This window comes from Xenia sp. Carnegie-2017, unplaced genomic scaffold (genome assembly GCF_021976095.1).
Source record: "Xenia sp. Carnegie-2017 unplaced genomic scaffold, XeniaSp_v1 HiC_scaffold_20, whole genome shotgun sequence".
NCBI lineage: Eukaryota > Metazoa > Cnidaria > Anthozoa > Malacalcyonacea > Xeniidae > Xenia > Xenia sp. Carnegie-2017.
The window spans coordinates 7,372,668-7,397,221 of record NW_025813483.1 but is presented as its reverse complement, the minus strand read 5'-3'; the positions used below and the strand labels follow the sequence as shown (position 1 = coordinate 7,397,221).

At 34.5% G+C, this 24,554-nt stretch overlaps 1 protein-coding gene and 2 long non-coding RNA genes across 7 annotated transcripts; 2 read left to right on the top strand and 1 right to left on the bottom strand.

Moving 5' to 3' along the window:
* The first annotated feature begins 347 nt into the window (after positions 1-347).
* LOC124442306 (transmembrane protein 181-like) lies at positions 348-13,153 on the top strand. Of its 4 annotated transcripts, none has more exons than XM_046992803.1 (17): positions 355-588; positions 715-818; positions 1,184-1,251; positions 2,215-2,308; positions 2,969-3,093; positions 3,255-3,380; positions 3,940-4,020; positions 4,718-4,776; positions 5,102-5,142; positions 5,670-5,889; positions 7,119-7,176; positions 9,076-9,178; positions 9,870-9,921; positions 11,232-11,314; positions 11,726-11,815; positions 11,899-11,965; positions 12,805-13,153. In XM_046992803.1, exons 1-17 carry the CDS (start codon positions 581-583, stop codon positions 12,848-12,850), a joined length of 1,425 nt encoding a protein of 474 aa, XP_046848759.1. In that variant the 5' UTR covers positions 355-580; the 3' UTR covers positions 12,851-13,153. The 4 variants fall into 4 exon arrangements, 3 of the variants coding, with proteins under 3 accessions (XP_046848760.1, XP_046848759.1, XP_046848758.1); XM_046992802.1 differs by having other exon boundaries at positions 695-818; XR_006947206.1 differs by lacking the exons at positions 11,232-11,314; positions 11,726-11,815 and having other exon boundaries at positions 349-818.
* A 6,732-nt stretch (positions 13,154-19,885) lies between these two features.
* On the bottom strand, positions 19,886-21,354 carry LOC124442307. 2 transcript variants are annotated; one of them, XR_006947208.1, is made up of 3 exons: positions 21,191-21,354; positions 20,707-20,750; positions 19,886-20,202 (listed from the first exon to the last, which is right to left on the bottom strand). It is a non-coding gene; the product is annotated as an uncharacterized LOC124442307 (long non-coding RNA). The 2 variants fall into 2 exon arrangements; XR_006947207.1 differs by having other exon boundaries at positions 19,886-20,114.
* A 1,428-nt stretch (positions 21,355-22,782) lies between these two features.
* Positions 22,783-23,850, top strand: LOC124442798. Its single transcript, XR_006947362.1, has 2 exons — positions 22,783-22,887; positions 23,671-23,850. It is a non-coding gene; the product is annotated as an uncharacterized LOC124442798 (long non-coding RNA).
* Positions 23,851-24,554: the final 704 nt, after the last annotated feature.

Here is a 24,554-nt window from a genome sequence, read left to right as displayed (position 1 = left end):
TGAAGGAGAGGGTCTTACCTAAAGGGGAGACGTAGTTCTCCGAACTTCTTCGTAGACTGATATGAGCAATAGTGTTCCCGAACCGAGGGAGATCCTTCCCTCCCCGCCCTGACTGCCATTTCTGTGAGTTCTATAGCATGGTGGCCACTCGTTCAAGAGTGGCAATAGACATGCGCAGCTTATTTATTACTCGTGGGACCAGACCTCTCTCCGAGCGACATCTGCAAAAGTATTTCTTATATCAGTCTACGAAGAATTACGGAGAACTACGTCTCTCCTTCAGGTAAGATCTTCCGGGGAAACTATATTTCTTCGGCATCACAATATAATAGTGATTCTTACATGAAGTATGCGTAACATCGAGTATTCTGTTTTGATTATCTGAGGTTAGTGCAAAATACTAAAATCTTCACATAAAGGTAAAATTCTACTTTAGAACGACTCGCATTTTATTCCTTGGTGCCTGAATGTTTTCATCATCGTTGCATTTGCCATGCAACAAAACAATGATGAATTTGAATAAATAAACATCAACTACGACTACGTCACCTGTAAACTTGTGAAGAACATCAATTACACTATGGAGTCGTAAGTGCTACGCTTGCAGATAACATTATTTAATTTTTTAGCAACATGAGTTTGTATTCGCTTGTGATTTTTCGTTAAGTAAAGTCTTAAGATCTTTGTTTCCAAGTTAAGCATGTTCTATAATAGAGCGATCAAGATGAAGCTTTATTCTCTGACGAAACGTCAATTTGTTTTGGTTTTTGTGGCGTTCTTCTCGTGTATAGCGTTCTGTGCTATAATCGGACTGGCTGGTGAGTTAACAAACGTTTTGTTCATGAATTTGGAGAACGGAAAGGCATTTAATTTCAGAGATTGTTTTGTGTGACTTTCAGCCTTCTCGAAGTTTAAGTGTAATTCATTAGTATAACTTTAATTATTGATGTGTCTTGCAAATGTTTGAGCAGTTTTACTAACAAGAAAAACGTATAAAACCACGAAGTTTTGATCTTCACTGACCTTGATGAGATGAATCAGGGTACAGGACACTATTTTGTACTGTTTACTAGATCATGTATGCTGCAGATAAGCTCAACGAGAAGTCACTGATCATTTGTAGTTATTAATTATTGATTGCAATACAATGAACGTCCCACAAGAAACATCGTACATATTTCAGGTCCATCTGTCATTGTGTCAGAGACCAAATCAATGAAGGCACTATTGCCTTGGAACTCTAGCCTGTCGGTACGTTTGTTGTGCTTGTATTTGTATTTTCTGTTATTTCATATTGTAATGCTTATTTTTATCCATATACGTAGTAGTAATGACTAAATTTTTTAAGGAGGCATTTCCCTAGTCTTTCAATGTTCAAGTGGCAAGTTCATATCAACAGGCTTCTTAGTTAAGGTGACCCTTTCACTCCTCTTGCTATAGCAAGTACTCTGTGAAAGCCAGACATGCTGACTTTGCCAGTGCAAGCAGTGTGCTCTGATGATGTATTCAAAGTAAACAGCCAAATTTTACATTAAGTCTCTGAGTTAATGTAACTTTTAAAAACTTTAAAGACTGTTACTTATCACACTAATAATTAATTAATTAATCGATAATAATTAATTAATCATATTTAAGTGTTAAAGTAGACATATACGTACCAATCCATGTTTGGTATAAAAAGTAAATTCTTTTTATTTCACATCTCATAATCTTTGGAGGCAAAAGTGTATTTAGAAAGCTATTATTCATAGAGTAAATTTAATTTCAGGCCAATGTGTATACTTTGGCCAGAAAGCACTGGCTATTTATCACTTATATACGTATCTTGATGGAAAAAAGTACATAGTTAAATAATTGAGGATTAAAGTGAGAGTTATTGTAAATTTAAGACATGCATGTTGAAACTTTCTTGTTCATGTTGTAATGATTTTGAAAAAGGCGTTTCCACAAACTTTTATTTGATAAAGAAGTAGAAACATAATGATTTATTAATGTGAATTATCATACACGTACCTTGACTCAAAGTCATTTTATTGAATTTGTTTTGTTAGGTTCTTAGAATTTTGTCACATTTCCTCCAATGTCTTGCTGTCATTTCATTTACTTTTGTTAAATATGTGACTTTGAAACTTTTTTTTGCTGTAGTCTTTGCTATTCTTTACTTAACTTGTACATTTAATTATTGGAATTCTTAATTTCTCTCATGTAAATCAGACAACTGTTCACAAAGTTGGCTCAGGATCATTGTCTACATTTGATCAACAGTTATGGTTGACTTGCCTCATCAAGCTCAAAGGAATTGAGAAAGGTTGGTTGGTAGATATAATTATTATATATCTGATTATTGTGATATTAGAGGTCTATTATTAGAATGAGAAAGAACAAAAATGTTGTGTAATACTGTAATTTAAAGTTTCTCTTTGTTCATTCTGTTAATTATGTAGTGAGTCTGACTTAAATTTTACCCATTCTAAAAATTTGGTTTATGCGACTTCTCTGATTGTTCAAGCTTGAACTATGCAGTCTTTATGTTCATCAAGCAAGCTCTTTAGCTATATGGTTCTATTGAAATGTCATCCATTTGATGTAAATTTATAGAGTCCATGTACAATGCTTAAGCTAAGCATTTTAGTGAATGGGTACAGTCTGTGTAAACACAGGCTTTCCAGCATATATTACTCGAATGGCAGTTGAACAGTCCTCCTCCCCCCTCCCCTCATTTAGTATGACTTTGCCTGCTTGTATGACAATTCTTTTAATATGTAATGTAATGTTACCAATATTGAAGGGGAATGTGTAGATTCGGGTTACTACACTTCGAATATTAAAGGTTAAAGAGAACGTCTTTTTTTGTCTTTTCATTACCTTTAAACAATGTTGAAAGTTCAAGAAAATGTGCAGTATTTGCATATGTTTCTATATCATATTAATGTTGAAGTCCAAGTGAATGTGTGGTTTATGTTTCTAGGCGCATCGTTCAAACTAAAGTTCAGTGTAAATGTACAGATTCTTTATGAAGGATCAGACAACAGTCACCGACCGTTATCTAATCGCTTTAGCAATCATTCTCGAGAGGTCATGTGTGAACAGTGGGTAAGGACAAATTGATTGTTTCCTTTGTCATGCAAGCATTCTGGTGTTAAACGACTGTAAAAACTCTTAGAAAACGAATATGAAAATGGTTTGAAATTCGCCCATCGTGGCTAGACTAGCGGAATGGTTAAGCTAACTATTTGTCATCAATCAATTCGCAGGAATGTGATGACTTCGTTGTCTTTCATCTTGGTTACGTAGATTATCACTCTTACGTGGCCATCGTTGCCATGTCAAATTTTGACTCGCTACCAAAAGGAGGTGAAATTGACGATGTTTTATTTACTGTAAGTTCATGTTTATAAAATGCTAAACTAACGCAATGCACCTCAGGTCATTAAAATCACGTCATTTGACCAATTAAGCTCTACGAGTCACTGTATTACCCCGCACCATCCAATGGTGGACCCAGGTTCTATTTTGCGGGACATTACTGTACCTAATTACCCCCTTTGAAGCGTACGTTCGTATTGGGTGTCTTTCTCGGATAAGCGTCTGTCATCACCATTTTTGATTATATTATTGTAGGTGGTTGTTTTTGTGTTCAGAAACCGTAAATTTAGTCTTGTTCGTTTTCTTTGTTCAAACTTAAGTAATAGAATTGATATAAACACCTTTCCTTCTTTAACGCCTCTCTCCATCAAACGCCTCGTATCTATTAAGCACCACCCCTCCCTCCTTCAAAGAACTGTTAGAATTTATTCAACGCGTTTAGTGGATCATTTGTGGTATATAAAAAACCTATTCATAACAATATTATACAAACTCATTAGTCGACGTTTTCTTGTTGGAACTGATTTTTGAGATGAAAAGTAAACATTTTCTTGTTTTTCTATTTTCTTGCAGTATAGTCACTACAACGTAAATTTCACCGAAGTTGAAATTTGGTTTCGATTTGTGTTCGTCGTTCTCACGTTTATGATTGCTGTAAGTAAAATAACGACATAAGTAGCTACATATGTATCCATAGTAGTTACTAAAGTCAGTACATAAGTTGGTAGTCATAAGGCTGCAGAGTATTGCTTAAACATCGGTATGTTTTATTTAAGGTTAAATAGTTGGAATGTTAATAAACAATACAAAAAATAATGCTTTATCCTACAACTGTAAACAATGACTACATTATCTAACAACATTTAAGTGTTAACCTTCCACTCCTCTTCCTTGTAAACGAGACAAGTCTACTCAAAAGTAGAGAGCCTTGCGTCATACGTCCTGGGCTTGTGATTTGTAAAGTAGAGTTAAAAGGCGAATGGTTTATCATAGATTAATCAACTGAATATTCCTGCTCAATTCTGTTTGGGAGCATGTTAAACAGTTCCTATGGACAAAGCTCAAATTCCATATTAAATATACAGTAACATAATTACCGTGTGTTGTGTTTTTCGTTCACTGTTGTGAACGTGTTCTAGGGAGGTGGAAGGCAATGCGAATAAATAATTTATTTCGCTGTATACGTACTTGTTTGTTGGATGTTTTCCTTCCTATACCATACCTAGTATATGATTGTTTTTATGGCTTTATATTCCCATACTATCTTTTTAATTTGTAATTTTGAGTTCTTCAGAACTATGCAGAACTTCATGTAGTCATTTTATTTTACGATCTTTTCTTACTCATTTAGTGTATATACGTTCATTCGTTGAGAAGATTCCCGTTCCGTGATTGGTCAATTGAACAACGGTATATTTATTACTGCTAGAGATGTCTGAGGAGGGGGGGTACGTATGTTAGGTACCACAATTCCAATTTGAGTCAGATCACCTTGAAGAGGGAGCTTGTTGCGTACGGAGCTACCTCAATCTGATCTAACACATTTTCAGTCCGAAGTTATGTTAGGCACCACTATCCCATTCTCGCCCTACAAATCTTAGCTTGGTGTAACTAATCCAATCTAATATAATGTTATCCAGTATAATTTAATCTTAAAATAACTAATATGGTCTAAACTAAGTCATATTCGTGGCGACAACATTGAGGTGGTAACTGTAGTGTTATTCTTGTGTAGGTGGATATCCGTACTGCTGCCATTGCTGCTGCTGTTTAACGGTAGAGTAGTTGTTGAAATTAATCTTTAGTTCTATCAAGGGGCTTGTAAAAATTATAAATATTTTTTGATGTGTGCTGTGAGCAGTGGCGTATCAGACTCGTTAATTGGGTGGGGCTTGTATTCATATATTCATGTTCTGCCGCATTAAGTTGCTTTGAAATCTATTGTTTTCAGCGTATGATTCTGGTACGCCACTGGCTGTAAGAGACCTGAGAATGTTTAGAAATATGGCGGATATCTGATCCGAAAACTGTGATTGGGGACTTCCCAGTATTTTAATAACAATTGACGTTGAACATTAAAAGTTCACTTCGATTTTTTTTGTGAAGCGAGTTTCAAAAGTCTAGTAGCTACATGTATAAACTGTAAAATTTTTTATTTTTTGTATTGAGTAAAGAGCTTCAGGATTAGTTGTGAATCCGGGCATTCTCATTCATCTTTAACTATTATATTGTAAAAGAAAATTTTGAAGAATCTTTGCTGAAAATGCGAGTGCACTTCTCATTCTAACATGTGTTTGATTCAGACCCAATCTTTCCTCTTCATTTCCTCGTCAAATCATGGGTCCCGGGAATGTTTCAGTCGATGTTCCGCGCGACCTTTCTCGCTGCCATCTTGCTGTTCTGGTTGTGTGCGTTTCATGGCATCCGGCAAAACGAGAGAACTTTCATCGAATTCTATTTTCCCAAGATCCTTTTGGTTGGTCTAGTAGGAATTTCGGCTTTTACCATCACTACATGGCAACGGTACGTGACGTCTTTACATTGGTCCAAACTTCGTCCAATCGTAGAGTGATTGGATGAATTATGTTATAAGAGTTAGTTCTGAGTAGTACTTTTCTATTAAACAATTTTTAGCGCAGAGATGTTTCGGCTTTCTTATGTCTTGCACATCAACAAAATTAAACATGAATTTAATAAGCAAGTTTCACCACGTTAAAATGTTGGTGTGTCGTTTTACGTAATTTTTTCTTTTCATATGTGTTAAACAATGGTAGATGCTGGGGAATGGTGGCTGTTGCTGTTGGGTGGCGGTTGTTTTTTATGTCATATAGACTTGAGTCATTTGAAATAAATGACCCTCTGATCCTTTCTGTTCAAAATTACAGTTAATCATTTGTCTCATTTTGATGCCCCTCCGAATATTTCGACAAATATCCGTTCCTGACACTAAACTCATCTTTATTGTCTGTAAAAAGCTCATAAAAAATCATACATATGTTGCATGCTACACTTATCTAGCACAATGATGATAGCATAGTATGTCCAAAATATATCTGCAATAAAATGTTTATTTTTTACATTAAATTTGTATTTTTCAAACTGTTTGAAAAAGAAAACTATAGGAATAATATTCGCGCAAATTTTACGACGTTTTATTGTGTTCCTTACTGCTCGTTAAGAATCCTGCGGTTAATCTTTTTTACTATTTTAATAACTTATGAAGTAGGATGTTATTGACTTGTTAATAATGATGGTTTTTTCCAGGTGTGCATGTACCGTAGAGTCTCAAGGTAACCTCCCTCTAAAAGTAACCTTCCTCTTGAAATTGATGCCTTTTTAACGCTTACTTTAAAGAATCGCTAAAGTAACCGACCCTTCAAATGTTTCTACGTTCTCAAAATAACCGCCTTTTATATAAAACGTTTACGAGCTTCACAACATTTACATTTTTGTTTCATGTACATTTGTGTCCACTACCGCCACCTTACACAACTTCAAACTCATTGAAAGATACGTTTTAGAAAGCGGGGGTTAAGAGTTAGTTATTGGATATATAACCAATGTTCAAAACAACAAGTCAAAACTAGGTGCTCTTTCAAACTGCACCCCCCCGGTAAGTATCCTCCGCTTGAGGCTCTTTCGAGGCTATGCGGTGTCACGCTTTTATACTCACCATGATTAAATTGCAACTTTATTAATGTCGAAGTTCTCTTGATCTTTGTTTAATGTTTTTCATGAACTCTTTGCTGTAGGTACAACGAACTCTGTGATCCAGCTTATCAATCAAAACTGGACATAGCAAACTTTACGGTATGAATTACAGAATTTCCTTTAAAAATAAACAATGAATATCGCAAGCCGTTTTTTTCGAACGCCAAATTCAAATGAATTCAAAGTTAGAAACTTCGCTTGTCAATCATTTGGCAAAGTATCTTGTAAAAGTTTTGCGTTCAATTAATTTCTGAAACTAGCTTCCAATCTCATCCTCGCCTCCACTAGAAGTTTGAAATTAATGATTGATATGGCAGGTTAGGGTTAGGGTTAGGGTTAGGGTTAGGATATGGAACCGCAGGTTTTGAATCTTGATGTTTAAGCGTGTGTTTGAACTTAGTCTAAAGAACTTCTCTGTACAAGAAGTGCTTTGATGATATTACTGCGTAGTTTCATAAGTGCTTGGAGAAGAATATGGAACTAAGAATAGAACTAAGCAATATAGATCCTCAAAGCAGCTATTTTATTCAGCTAAATCCAATCAGTGGACAAAAACGCAAAATATCTCCATTTAATTCTAAAAATCACATTTCTGTAGTACAAATCGTAGCAGTCTCACTCCTCTTTCCTTACTGCCAACATGGCGGCCAACATGCGCGAGGAAAAAGTTGAAAGGTTTCGACGAGAGTGACCATACTGTATAATACCTATACTGTGCCCTCACCTCACCGCACTCCACCTCACCATACGCTCACCACATCAAACCCCCGTCTCACTCTTAATCTGGGGTCTCTAAACGAAACTTGTTATTCATACTGGGAGATACGTAGAGTGTTTGAAAAAATTCAACTTCGATGACGTTCAAATTTATGTCAATTTTTGTTTAATCTCCTCCATTTATGGACAACAAACAACAAAACATCCATCAAAAGTATAATGAATTTGACAAATTTAGATAGTTTGAAAGAACCTTTATCCGGGGGATAAATGAAATGTATGTTTGTCGTATTAACAATATTTGAAATCGTAATCACTAACAAACCAAATCAGTCAAGCAGAGCTGAATATATGTATATTCACCCCACCCCCTCTCACTTAACGTTCCAGTTTCACTCCAGCAAATAATGAAGTTATTTTTTACAAACAATACGAAAGACGCAAACTATATTCACATAAGGCAAAAGGTACGCTGCAACATAATGCTGGGTGCGACATATAGTTTTAAATTAGTATATGAAAGCAAAAAGTATCAAAGATATTTTGACTTTTTTGTCCACAAATTTTTCAGCTTCCTTGCTTGAGATAATTTAACATTGCAATGTAACATTTTGGAGGATTTAGGTCTTTTACTTCAGCCAGTAATCTGTAACATTACCCTCCTGTTTGTGTTTAATAAAACTACTTAAAGTTGTTCATGTGTTGCAAAAATTAGATGACCCAGTTGAAATACTTGTGAATGTTGTTCGAGTTATTAAAACCGTGAACATCACTCGTCTTCAGCTCATGTTTTGCAGCAATCTTTTATATTTTGATAAGATCGTCCAAAATGGAAATTGTTTTATCACCAGATCACGTTTGTACGCCTGAGCTGGCGTCTTGTTAAACTTGTAACTCAATTGCTCTCACTGACCTGGCGTGCCCTCTCCATGCGTAAAAGCAAAGTAGGAAATGCACAACCACATTACACCGTGAACAACAAGATTATTTAGGCTAGAGATTATTATTTTGTTTTATTTAAACTGTTTTATTTGCCATGATATCAATGGATGTTCACCTCATTTCATGATACATGCACGAATCAAAATTTATTAGCAGTTAATGTAGCAATGAAATAAATGTACAATAGCTTCTAAATGTATGAAACATTTTTGAGTCAAAAGGCGGTGATTATTTGAAAGTTTGCACTTTCCCAGGATCAATATGATTGGATCAACAATACAAATCATTTGAAAAATCAATGAAGATTGCTATTTTAAATTTATTGTGTTTGTCTTTTAGGGCTTCAAAATATTTTTCTTCGTCATTGCTTCCGTATATCTCATCTATTTGATATATTTGGTCGCTAAGGCGTACTCTGAGATTAAAGGACTGCCATACTTTGGTAAGTAATATAATATGAAGCATACTCCGAATAGAAGACTCATGTTTAACTCAATGTTTGAGAAAGAAACAAGAAATTTTTATTTGAAAAGTAATATTTCGAATTTGGTACAAATTCATCATCAGACTATATTTACAAGCTGACGCTCTTCTTATATGTGCGTTACATCATTTCAACGAAAGTGCGGGAATGTGAGTTGGATGGGAGGGATTAGGTGATTGTGAGGCAGTGAAATAAAATAGTGACAGTTCTTTCCTGGCTTTAGCCCATTATTAAGTTCTGGTTGGTGTGATTTAATAAAGAGTGCTTCCATTAGTAAAAGTCGTTTTCTGTTTAAGTTTTTGTTCGTGTTTCAACGACATTTTATCTGGCTACACAGTTTCCTGCTTTTAACCATGGTACATAATCAGTGGCTGCACCATTTCATGCTTATAACCATAGTGCATAATCATTAACCTGGTGCAAGTATCGAACTTTAAGGTTGTTGACAAATATTTCTAGTTTCGTGGATTGTAGTAAAAGCATAAAATAGCTCCCCATTTTTGAAATTGTTATCCTTGTTGATTAGACGTGGTCGTATTTCACTTAGTTAAAACATGTACTGTTTACAATTGTTTGTCATCATAAGTTATATTTGTGTTTGTCTATTTCAATATGGCGTTTGATTGTCTGTCTGTATTTTCCTATTTAGATATTCGACTAAAGTTTCTTACAATACTTATGCTTGTCGTCGTTCTCGTGTCGTAAGTTAAAATCAATCTATAATTTGTGCTTCTTTAATTGTTTTTATTAAATGTTATCAAAGCAATTTGCAATTGTATAAATATTGGGGCATTTACCCAAGTTGCCCTTTATTTTGGTAGTGAACTTTGATTACTTGCGAGAACGGCCTTTATCGTTGTAAACGGGTGGTTTTTGATTATTACGTAGTTGTAACTTATTGGTAATGGAATAGGTTCGAAGAAATATAGTCAGATATTTCACTTCATAAAATTCCTTGCAGTATTCCCTGAGATTTGCTGCGACCAAGAAGAGTGTAAAATTCTTACAAATGGCGCCCTCTAAAACACCTTTGAAACGTGTTATTTTAAAATTTTTACTTTCTTTTTATAAAAACCAAATTTATTTCAAAACACGTTAATGCTTGACAATGTTATTGTCAATGAATTTCCACAAAATAAAATCGTACCTATATAATCACTTTTCATTGTGTTTGTAAAGTTAATATATACGGTGTGTCAAAAAACAATTGACTCTTGAAAAAGTTCTCTTAAATAAGTACTATACCGTTCTCTGGTACAGCTAGCATTGAATTTTTTTGAAAATGCGGGATTTTTTGACATTAAATGTCCTTCGAAACCGACTTTGCGCGAAAAGTGATCATTGGAATAAACATTTTCATCAAACTGAGTCAAAACTTGGATTGTGTTGCACATTCTATCAAAATTTGAAGAAATTTGGTGCTCGACCTGGGCAACGCGAGATCTTTAAGACTTGCATTTTTTTTTCGTTTTTGCATTTCATATCAAGTTTTATGAGCTATAATATTCGTGCCTTTGGAAACCAACTTGCTAATTTCGCATTATCATTTATGAAAATTCCAACAATGCATTAAGTTAATTAAAAATAATGCAGTAAAACTTGGTGCGAAGTTTTAAAAATCTCTTGTTGACCAGCGCTTGTGGCAAATTTCTCGAAATTTTGATAAATTGTGCATCATTATCTTTATTTTGACTCAGAATAATTGAATTGTTTTTTAATGATTATGTTTTGTACGCAAGCCCGTTTTTATGGACTTTAAAACGGTTCTTTCACTTGTAAACAGTCATGTATTTTCAAGAAATTCAGTGCCAGCTGTGCCAGCGAACCTTGATGTACACAGAAAAATAACGTTTTTCCTCTTTCCACGCTTCTTATTTTAAAGAATCTTTCTCAAGAGTCAACGTTTTTTATACACCCTGCATGCATAGCCTACAAGAAATAGCTTTTTAGATGTTTTCGGTGCCCATAACTTTGAAGTCTTCTTATTGCCTTCAATATTCTTAACTCCTAGTTTTGTATTTGTGTTGCTGCGATACGGACGAACAGCCTTGCAGAATAATTTCATTGCTGAACTAGAGACGACCTACAAAAATAATATCCTTTTGCCATGTGTGCGGTAAGATATCTTCCAGAGGTACTCCCGCGTAACATACCTACGGAAGATTGTACCCATACAGCATTACCTAGGTAGTGATCAACATGTTCTTAGAAAGGTGTTCATAGGAAAATAGTCTACAACTTCGGTGATGTGTTCCCTCTCACCCATTCCCGTAAGTAAACCCTCAATGAAGGTTATTATTGAACTTAATGTGGATACGGGAATATAGTTCTCATGGAAATGTTGTCTAAGGAGTAAAGACTAGATAAATGTTGAGGTAAAGCGTGATCAATTTTACCTGATCAAATCTCGTAGCCACTCATGAGACACTAGCCAACTTTTGTTTAATTGTTTGGACTGGTCAAATCTCTTAGTAAAACCATGTATTTTTCTTAACCAATCTTCACCAGCGGAATTTTTATTGTTTTACGGATTGTTGAATTTTTATCTGTACACCATGTCATTTGTGTATTCTCCGGCGAGGAACGCATTATATGGTAATAACGTAACCGTTACACTTATATTTTAATTGGGGAAGTGTTTTTTTTGTCAAAAACGCATTTTCATTTATTTTTTCCAGACTCGTTTTTTAAAGACAACCCGTCAATGTCGATGATCAACGATTCTGACGACGAAGACATTTATAGGTAACTTGTATGGTATACCTGCTCAACGTTAGTCAGCAAATACTGAGTCTAGTCCTTATGCAATGCATTTAATTTAATGACTTGTTGAAGCAATCAATATAGTATTTTGATTTCACGACAAAATTGCACTATTTTAACTTGTATCTAGAAACACAAAAATATATGCGTGAGCCGTATGACGTTTCGTACTTTTACGTTGAATATTTCTCGTGAGTGCAAATATTGATAAATAGCTATATAATTTTACTTTTAAAGTGATGGTTTGAACCCGCGAGTATCTTTACATTTTTGTTGATGTAAATCGTCCAAGTCCTGTGAAGGACTGTTGGTGTTGATGTTGACTGAAGTTTCGACTACCTTAGCTGTAGTTATCTTCATAATCAAGTGGTACGAAATAAAATATTTTTTGCACTCCTAAGAATCTCAAAACGTCATTCAACATCAACACCAGCAGTCTTCAGGAATTAACTAATTTAACGATATACATCTGCAAACATGTAATGCAACTTTTATTGTTAATGGGACGAGGCCCCATTATTTCTCTCCTCCTAAAGTTGAGCGAGATTTGTTCCCCTCAGACGACCACTCTCCCGTATCATTTTTGGACGTACCCAGGGGAGAATCTACTGATCATAAATCTTGCAACTGCGCATGCTTGTTGAATATGGATATCACAGAAAATCCTGTTCGTGAATTTATATACCTTAACAACCGTTTGCTAATCAAGTGTTTTCCTGAAACAAATCTAATTTGATTGGCCGTATTTTACCTTTTTGTTGTCAAATTTAAGGCAATGATCTTCTGCCTAAAATCATGGAATATTTGGTATTTTACTGTAGGAAAAAGGCCAGCAGCAAAACATCGTTAAACAGTGAAGATGAATAATTTTAGTTGTTTTTTTGGCGAAACAATGTATGTTTAGAATAATAATTTTAATACAATAGATAAGAAGAAACTTTGAATGTAACATGGCGACAAAGCCCCTTGGTGGAAGTGCACCTATGATAAAAAACATGTTATAGTTAATATTTATTGCGTATTTTCACTGGCAAGAAGGTAGAGGTCGTTTATTTGTTGAAGCACAGCAGTGTGGAGATAATTGATATAGTTTTAAATTGTTATCTTTTATTGTCATTGTATTGTTTATTGAATATTGGTGATAAAATGGCGAAGCAGCCCACTTTGTTATCTTGTTGTGGAAAATTTTTTCTCAACAGTGAGCTGTCGTATGAAGTCGAACGCTTACTCCAATACTATACTGCTTCAAGCCCATTTGAAACTTCCTAAGACGCGTTTTTTTTGTTATTTACCTGAGTTCTTGTGGCAGAACCACTGACCTGTATAGTAATTACCTTGACGGGAAACATCATCAAAATTATTATAGATTATTAAGCGCAACATGCTGTCAAAAACATGGATGCGGCCATGCCTTATATGGCAATTTTAGACGAAAATGTCAGCGTAGTTTTGCACCGGTTCATACTTTCAAAAGTTTTTCTTCCCTCCTGATTTCAATCAACACTAATACGTGCGATGATAAAAGATCAAATCGTGAAATCATTTTAAATTTTCATCAATTAAACTATCTCAAAAATTGTTTGGTATGCAGATGCTGAAGAAGTGCAAGAAAAGGAAACATAATGGTTTTACGAGACTGGTGAGCAAGATAGCATTGCTTGTCATTCCAAGTGTTTAGTATTTTCACTATTTTGTTCGCCGTATTATTTTTAGTAAACTTGCTGTGGTTAACGTTTTTTCTTCTTACAAAGTTATAAGATTGATGTTGGTCCAATCATTTATATTTTTTACTTAAAAGCTTGTCAGACATAAGAAGCTGCCAAATCTTTTTGAGATGTGCATATCTGGCATCAAACAAATTAACTATATGCCACTATCGATTATAAATAAAGCTTAAGCCCAGGAAATTGTTTAGGATCTTTTCAAAATATAATTCAGAAAATATGTAAGAAAAGTTACAGCTATTTGCAATTGACAGTGCGGCGTGCATAAATTAAACGTTTCTTATAGTTTCAAAGCTTGACGTTACTAACGGTTAACTCATTGTTGGCATATGCGTTAAGTTATTTAAAATGTTGTTTTTATTCAATAAACAACCGTGAAATGTCGAAATTTTTGCAAGTATGGAAAGAGGTTTGAAAACGTTACTCTATCGTTAGAAATAAGACTTTAAATTGGTGTTGGTAAGACACAGTGTGTCTTTGTCAGTCTTTGTCGTAGACTCACTGTTATATTTATAAAATTTGTGAAATATCTTCATGGAAACTGTACTATTTAAACATTTTAACTCCCATGCAGCAATGAAACAATGATTTGTCAAAGAAGAAAATCGAAAGTATAATTTTAAAACTGGTAATTTCTTTAAAAAACAATGTAGTGCTCTTCAGAAGTTTGTCCTGAGTAGAGGTGACCAGTTTTCAATCTTTTTGTAATATCTTGAATATCCATCTGTTACCATACACCATCCAGAATCCTAGCAAAGTTAACTCAAAATGCAATGACTACAAACTTAGTCATAATACATCTTACTGTCTATCAGTTGACATGCTGTTGCTGTAGGACTAAGCCAACATTTTCTCTTGTTAAACATTTTCTCTTAAAACTGTTTGCAAACAGTTAATTCGTCAGTGAGTGTTCATACGAACATATTCTTGACGACATTTACGGTCCACTGAAGATTGCTGTCTAGTGTTATTTTAAAGTCAAATTGCTAATTAAACATATGTAACAAAAGTTTTTTTAGTATTAATGTGTGTTTTCCATATAACGCTAAAGCATATATCGAGATTGTTTTCACTGAGAGTTTATATTATGATGTTTTACAGCTGCGTTTAGAAATCAGGAAAGAGTGAATGATAAAAATATTTTTTTAAGTAGACGTTTTTCGTCCAAAATTTCTTTTTGGTATCCATGTTTTTGACAAAAGTTCCTAGGTCCCCTTTTTCCCCTCCAGTTATTTGATAACCTGTCTTGCGAATTTGCGATTCTCTATTTCATGGATATCGTCGTTTTTTTTCAAAATGATATCTTTGAACTTCTTATCATAACACCGAAAAACTAACTTCGATTTTGGCTTCAAAGATGGCGGCAAAATTAGCGCTCCAGTTTTCGATATAGATTTATGATTGCGTTATAAAAGGATTAGCGGTTTGCCTTGCGCGACTGAAACGACTCAGACGACTATATACATACCAGGTTTTAATGTTTGATATACAAAAGTTGAATAAATAAAGAGTGTCCTAGACATGTAAATAATATAAATATATGAAACTTAATACAAATAGTATAGGAAAGGGGGTTCTGAGTCCGGTGGAGCCGGTGGAGCCTTTCAGCTCCACCGAAAACCTTGCATCTCAAATTACCCCGGTCAATATATTCAAATCACTGAGGATTTTCGATAATTTATTCATATCACTGCGTCTTCATCACATTTATACAAATTTTGCCTGCGTGCTGCTCAAAACATTTAGATGTTGTTAAACTTTTACTATCATATGAATCATTAGAAGTCCAACTATTCTATCAAAGATTCTTGCAGATCCTGCGCGCTGATGATTTTAGCGACGTTTTTCTATCTGATCAGTTCTTCTTTATGCACCCTGTATGGTCCATGGGTGACAGTATGTTTTTCACATAATTTTGTAAACGAGTCTTCAACTATAATTACATTATAAATGATTTCATCATAAAATATCGTAAAATGGCGAACCACAGAATGATACAATTGGTCACATGGGTATTTGTGGTTTGTGAAGTTTTGATAGTCCGTATAGTCTGGGTGGTCGTTGTACTGAGCATCTGAGTCGATAGTAAATACGTTCATATATAATGTTAGATTTTCGCATAGAGAAGATCTTGCTGTTAAGTTTGCGTACTAGTGATGGTGTTGGGTCTCGTTTGAGTTGTTCGTATGTTTGTCTGTCGTTAACAAGGGTGTCCATTTTGTTGAAGTAATCTTTCCTGTCCATGACCACAGTCACGCGTACTTTGTCTGGTGGTAAAATGACGATGTTGTTGTCGTGTTTTACTCGTATGTTTAACGAATATAATGTAATGTTTCACAACTCGCTACGAACAGTTATCTCGATTACACGTGAAAGAAAAATGACACTTTTCTTAGTATGCCCCTTTCATTTTTAATGGTTGACAGCAACCAAACCCACTTCCCGCAACCCAAACTATAACGATTGTTTTCTATTTCTAACATATAATGGAGCTTTCCTGATACATTTTCACTACCCAATCGCCTTTAAAAGAAGATAAGATATCACTGTATTTTGCTTGGAATGTATCGCATAATCCTCCACTTGCAAATTTATTTTTGTCTATTTCCATCGATATTGAAGCACTGTTTGTTGATTACGAACATGTTGGAACATCAAAGGATTCCAAACGTAAAATTGCTGTTTTTGGAGGCTGAACTAATTTTCCAGCTGTCATTAAATCGCGTATTGACAATGACTTTGGGTAAATAGTAAGCGTTGTAACGACATTTTGAGCTTGGAGATATGACATGCGTCGATATTATTTGTTTCTTCGTTTGTTGCCCGACCTTGGTACTGGCACGATCGCCTAATTCAAATGGAATTTTTAGTCTTCCCGAAGCTGTTGAAGACATGCGTTGTACCAAGATGTCGCGTGGGGCATTTCCAGACGATTGCTTTGTATTTTTTTCTCCCCCAGATTGTTTCAGAGTGACTCGTCTTTCGAAGTCCTCCCATGTCGTTTTATGCTTAGGATTTCCACGACGCTTCATAATGCAATTGTACTCATTGCAAAAAAAGACAAATCAAGCGCTAGTCATACTTTACTGAATATCATATTCAGAAAATGTCATTAATTTATTGGGATATTCATTTCATTGGTCCTGTGCAAAGGACTATGGGACGGTTTTTTGACACCACCGTAGTGGTGTCGCTTAGTTCTATAAGTGGATGTTGCTATCATGGACAAATCAGATTACATCGACAAAGCCAAGATCATTCTACAAAACACCACCACCTACGAACCCCTCCACGCAGACCCCAGCAAAACAACCACCAACTGCATCGATCAGAAAATGAAACAACTTAAAGATAAAAAGAAACTAACCGAAAACGAAACAGAAGAATCCGAGCAAATGACGCATCCACCGCCAAATTCTACGGACTACCAAAAATCCACAAAAAAAACAACCCACTTTGACCTTATGTATCTCTTCCATGATCACTTACGTTTGAAGTATCAAAATATCTTTCTAACATTCTCTATCAGTTAGTCAAAAATTCACCTCACACCATCAAAAATTCCACCACCTTCCTCGTCAACATTGACAACATTAAACTAGGCAAAACCCTGATATCCTACGACTTTACATCACCCTTTACATCCATGCCACTAGACATAGCCAAACAAATTACAAACGAACTACTAACAAACGACAAATCTTGGCAAGCTACAACACAACTAAACAAAAATGACATGATAGACTTACTAAGCCTTTGCCTTTCCCCTGAATTCTCGTTCCAAAACTCATACTACATCCACCTTCCTCGCTGACGCCGTCATGCAACACCTCGAAACATAATCAGTCACAAACAACACAAAAATCTGACTATGGAAAGATGTGTTGACGACGTCTTTGCTATTATCAAGAAAGACAAAACTGAACAAATCCTACACACCATAAACAATACCACAAAGAATATAACCTTTACTAAAGACGAAGAGCACGACAAACAACTTACTTTCCTCGACATCCTACTGACCAGAACAGATGACGGTACACTAAACACACAAGCATACCGCAAAACTACTTACACAGAACAAATACTCAACTTCAACAGCAATCACCAACAAAACACACAATAAGCTGCATTCGAACACTTTTTAACAGGATAAACACTCATTGTAACACCGAAGAAGCCAAGAAAACAAAACGTAACTACTTATACTCCACATTTATAAAAAACAATTGCCTTAGAAAGTTTATAAACAAAACTATAAACAGAATACAAAACAAAACACAAACCGACAAAAGTAACAAGAAACACGACGAAACAGTAAAAATCATCACATTGCCATACATAAACGGAACATCAGAAATGACTGCCAGACTTTTTCGACAGTTCAATATTAACGTCGCCCACAAACCTACACAAAAACTCAAATCATGTTTCACCAAACATAAAGAAAAAACAACAGTTCATGATACAACTGACGTGATCTACTTGATACTATGCAAAGATTGCTCAAAACAATACTTAGGACAAACATCAAAGAAAATCGAAACAAGACTCACAGAACACGTAAATGCCATAAAACGACGAGACCCAAACTTACTACCGGCAGAACATATCCACGCAAATAATCACACATTCGACTGGACAGAAACTAAAGCACTTGGACGCGCACAAACAAAACACTCACGCAAATTCAAAGAAGCTTGGTACAGTGAAGACAACGAAACAATAAACAGATATATCGACATACCATCATATATTCACAACTAAAGAAGAAAGACAAAAGAACTACAAACAACACCAAGACTAGAACAACACGCTCTGTAATAATATCAACACCAACCATATCCACAATACACCAAAACCCATGGCAACGCATTTCACCCCATCCAATCACATTAATCCACCCGCTAATCCCATTAGACGCTCTAAACGTCTACAAGCTAAAAGCAAGTGTAAATAGATAATTTCCTCATTCTGATGGAAACAACAAAATCTTATACTCGTTACAAATCTGCACTTTTCGGAGCCTCCTCCAAAATACTCTAGTTTGCTATGCCACTGTGACACAACAGAATCATATGTTGAATTTTTAATTAAAAAAGTTCACTTATCGACACGACATGCAGATTTGCCTTCATTATTTTTTAATATCTTAATGCAGGATAGCAATTTTGATACAAAGTTGAAATGATAAAGTTTACAGTACTAGAATTTCGAACGCAACTTTATAGCTGGAGCTGTCGTTTTGTTTAATTTTAGAGGGAGTCTTTCGTTTCCTATACATTCATGTACAATTCTATACATTAATAATATAGGCATATTATTAATGTATAGAATTATTTTCGATTTGTTTGATAAACTTGGCACAAATACTTTTTCGGTAAACATACAAAGTAGGTGATATATTTGCATTGCTGCATTACAGCCAGCGACGCAAGTAGCAACAGTTTTTGTTTTTCAGCCAAAGTTAATTTTTTTTAACAAAAACTAAATTATGTTTCAATGAAACCTAAATAGTTCTTCAAATAAAGCAGGATGAACAAGTTAGTATACAAAGGCCTACTGATGATAAATAATGATGGCATCATCAGGTATGAGCCATCAAGCATGACGCAGCTTTGACAACTTCAGCAATAGTTTTTCACCTTAGTTGGTAAAATTCAAACTTATCCTGATAAAATCAGCGTCTTGGAACAGTTTCATAACAGTACTTAGACAAATCAAAACGCTTAAATGAGATCTTCTGACACTGGTGTGCAATATTTTTCAATAACTATGCAATGTGCAATAAGATGTAAGTTTGATCAACTCATTTTTTGTGGAAATGAACATTTGTTCACTCAAAGGTATTTTTATAACATTTATGCGGTCCCTTACAATCATTTCCTTTATCATTAACTTGAGGCTTGTTTTATTCTCGCTGTTTTTTCATTCAAGCAATGAAGCTAAGGATTTTTTAAGGTAAATAACATTTGATGACCTAAATCAAAGATATCTGGAAAATTCACTGCAATTTTGAAAAATGGCATGTTTAAAACGAGTCTGATAATGTTTATAAAGAAAGTGGTTGTAAGGGAATTGCTAAAAGTGTGATGGAAATACTAATGTATGATGAAAAGACATGTTGGGCTGAAAATAACTTGGTTGGTAAACCACGAAAAGGCTGACACGAAGATTAGCATCTCTAAATCAGAATTTTATTCTTAGGCTGTCATCTGGAGATATTGGATAATAGTTTTTTGATTGGAAAATATATCAAGAAGAAACACCAAAGTTTTATTGATTTTGGAAATGGGTAAAATAGAAAAAGCGCGAGGTTCGGTGATGTCTACATGTATTTCAGTATTAAAGAATGTCTCGTGCAGAGTTTTCAAGCATTCATCGACAATGATTATCTTTATCATTTTCTGAAAAAAACCAAAAGACGCTTGTTAAAAAATTAAGAATTAATTCCAAAATTCTGTTGACGTTTCAAAGCATGGGTTGACGGCACCGCTGTAAAAACAAATATGGCGTTTGAAAGAATTTGCAGACAATATTATACAAATACTTCTTGTTCCAGTATGCCATGAAACAAAAAATTTATTTTTGAGAGATGAAGAAAATGATGTTAAGAAAAGATAAATCTTTTTGTTTAACATTTAAATTAAAAACACTTTGCATTTATAAAGGTAAACCACATTAATAATAATGAGTGAATGGGTATAATTACCATTGTCTATATAACTTTGTTGTTTTGAGTAAAAGTTTTTTGAATGTCGTTTTTAAGGGCATTGTGAAAAAAATTTAGTTAACACATATTTAGGAAGAGATTAATGAAAAAAGTATTTACTATAGTAGATTTATTAGCTTAATCATTGCGCAACTGCAAAAAGGAAATTGCCCAACCCTGCTACAAACGCACATGCAGATCTCTTCTACCAAGAAGATTTTATAAACTAGAGCCAATACCTACTTGAAATATGTATTTCATTTTCTCCATCTGCAGGTGGTACTTACCTCAACCAATGCCTTGTCTATTTATATTTCGTGGTTGTGCAATCCTAAAATGTTTAAATTTTGAAGCGAACATGTCAAATGCTATATTGACCAATCTTAATAAAACAAGTAATTTATAATAAAGATATATTGTTAAGCAGCCAGAGTTCCTAACTCATGTATCATTATCTTATAATTAAAGACGGGAGGAAAGGTTATTATCGTACGTATATCACTTATGGACCACGGTCAAGATATTGTTAAAAGCTTCCCGTACCTGCAACCAATTAGACTGCAGGAAATATCAGTTGAAATGCATAGATAATATGATAAAACCAAATGAAGTTATTGCATGGAAGAGATAGTTGCTAAAAGCGTGTCGATTTTGTCGGTATTTTCAAAGTTTTATTAATAATTCTAAATGTACAGTAATCTTAAATATCTGACGCATATATAACATGTCGCATAAAATTAAACAAGATTACTAAGTGTTAAAATTCGTTACCTTTCTTGGTTGAGACAAACATTAATTGGGCGTTTCGAGAAAAGAAAAATATCTATGAAACATCCACACATAAAGATATGTCTTTTTCATTTCTTAGAAGAAATTCTCATCAACGATTTCCCTTGTTATAAGAAAGCAGGTGGGTTTTGACTTATGTGTCTTAGGATAATAACAAACGGTGGCCAATAACGGGACGAATTTTCATTGGCTAGTATTGATGAAAACCTTAAAATGGCATAAAATGTACCTGCATGCTAATAAGAATAAAGTAAATTTTGATTGCAATTTGCTATTACACACATGAAAATTTTGTATAGCTCCTTATTGATTTTGTGGGTTTTCTTTGTGCATATATATATATATATATGTCGATTTTATTTCATTATATATATATATATATATAATGAAATAAAATCGACAAGTTTTTGCTGTCGCTACTTGGAGTTTCACGCCGTAGTGTGATCTTAAAGCGCGGGCCACACTATCGTCGAAATGCAACGAATTTCGTGACGAGTCGCTCGTCAACGAGCCGTCGTGACGAGTACATGTGCCACATTGTAACGATTTTCCGTACAAGCATGGACGATTATCAGCGCAAAAGAAACTTCTATTATTGAAGAGAAAATTCTACTGCTTCTAATTTCTGCAAAACGACGTACATACAAAAGAAGGTTCTGGGTACATCCCATAAATAAAAGGCAAGAAGAGAAGGGCTTGTATGACACGTTATTGCAAGAGCTTCGTCAAGCTCTATTGGTCGCAACTTTCAGTTCCCGAGCAGCATCCTTCCAATTATTTTTCTTTATATTGCGTGTATCTTTATAGTCAGGATGAAATTTGTCCCACAAACATCGCCTCTCTCACTAGCTCAATTAATATTTTGCCAATCCGCCATTTTGCCACAGCACAGTGAAAGCAAACATTAGTCATGTGATTTTTTTTGTCCAATCAGAGTAGATATGCAACAATTACTCGTCACTCGTTGACGATTTCGGTGTGCATGCTCAACGGCGACGAATTCGTCCATATCGTCATATTTTCTCGTTGACGAGCGACTCGTCACGAAATTCGTTGCATTTCGACGATAGTGTGGCCCGCGCTTTAGGCAACTGACAGATTATTTACTATCCGCTAACTATATACATTGATTAAAAGGTGTTAGGTTACATGACGACATGCACTAAAGATATCGGCACGTTTATTTAAAATGTTGTTTTTACGTCCTTTTAGGATAAGTAGTCTTTCTTCAAGGCATATATATATATATATGTTTAAAGATTGTTAATCCAGGCATGATATTGGATATTGTTTAAAAATAAAAGTTTCTCTGTATTTTATAAATAATTTCATATTCACAATACACCAAAACCCATGGCAACGCATTTCACCCCATCCAATCACATTAATCCACCTGCTAATCAAATTAGACGCTCTAAGCGTCTAAAAGTTAAAAGCAAGTGTAAATAGATAATTTCCTCATTCTGATGAACGCTCAAAGCAACGATTCGAAAGCTCAATAATATTATTTATAAAATTCGGAGAAACTCTTATTCTTAAACAATATATGTTTATATTATACTGTAACAAAATGTTGCTTCTTAAGTATTATGAGATTTTGTTGAATTTGACATTTTTCTGGCTAACAATTTTTGCTGAAGATAAATTGTTAAACTTTTGCTTCAACTCCTCTTACCAGGGTAAGTGATATGTTCGTGTCAAAACACAAAACTGCCTAATTTATTTGTACTTATATGCAATCACTAAAGTTATAACTACAAAGTCTTGTAACGTCAGTGTCTTGTCATTTTTTTATCACACAGGAAAAGTCGAAATTCAGTTACTGTAGAAGGGCAATAAATAGTTCATATACTACTTGTAAAGCCTAATTTCTGAGTCAGATCTTGCTGAAATTTTAATTTTATAATTTAAAGATTTTATTATCAATCGTAAGCAACGAGAGCTTTTCCTCGATTTATTGTTAGTGCTTTAGTTACGGTTCATTCTCAAAGTGGTATGATTATGCGTCGAAGTATCCAATCAAAACGTTTAATGGCAAAAGCAAAAATTTAACGGCAGATGCCTCACTTACGTCGTTATCTCTTGAACTGTCCTCTTATACGAATTCAAATTTGCCGTAGGAGATTTTTTAGTTTGACAAAATCCTCAGTATTTGCGACACAATTTTTGCTATCGTGACTCTTTAAAATAAAATGCCTACGTTTGTCATTTTTGCTAAAAAAAGTGATCAAAATAATATATATTATTTACAAAGCATAAATGTATTTTGACCTACTTGCAATCCATTATTCCTTCCCCTGTAACTCAGAAAATATTTTTCTTGATAAAATATAATTTTCTTGTTTGCCCCATTGATTTATTACACTACTTTCTTTTATTTAACATTGTTCAAAACCTCAATCGCCATAATTCAATCAATCTTATATGATCATTATATTGACGCTATACAAATTTTTTTCAAGATCAGAGATTGAATGCTATTCCTTTTCGGAAAATGTTTGTACAAACGGAAATTGAATGTATTGTAAAATGCGTGAAGGAGCCATGTTGTCGGTCCATCAACTTCAGGAAAAAGTTCAGCCAAAGCCATAAGAGTCAGTGCGAAATGTTGCATGGTGTTCATAGTGACTTACATGGAAAAAGTTTAATAAAAAGTCAATTTTATAATTACGTTTTTTTCAATGAACCTGTTACGGTAAGAAAATCTTTAAAATCAAGTTATGTCTCCATAACGTCTTATTACACTTATTTTTGAACTATATGGAATGACAAGTTTAAACTTTCAATAATCAAATGATTATACTCGTGGAATAAAAAGCCCTTATTAACTGAGCGTGAGGACTCTACGGGGAAATATCAGACAGATGTTTTTTGTACAGATCGAACCCACGTAGGGCAAGGTTTGTAATAATACAAAGGTCCAATATTTCTCAATATTACCAAGCGAGCGAGGTCAATAAAAGGTTTATTATATGGCATTTTTTGACCTTAAACGAAGCTTGCTTCCTTTCTTGTCACTGCTGTTTCCTGCGCGTGGCTTTTACTTTTCTAGTTTTCGTCAGTAAAAAACAAATTGTTTTAAATTGTACAGTCTGGACAGTTAAACTGTTTTTCAAGTGTTTTTCCATTAACTCACGTTCATAAGTGGTTTTTTCATTTCATTTTCAGAGTTTTTCTGTTTGCCTTATAAAGTTTGTTTACATTTGACTGTAAAAATACGCGTTTTGAACCGTGGTCCATTACGGATAATAAAGGACTGGCAAAAATGTTTCTGAGTCAATAAAAGCGTTCCATTTTGCGGGAAGTGACGCTTGCCAAACAATAATAAGCCGTTACTGACCAACCC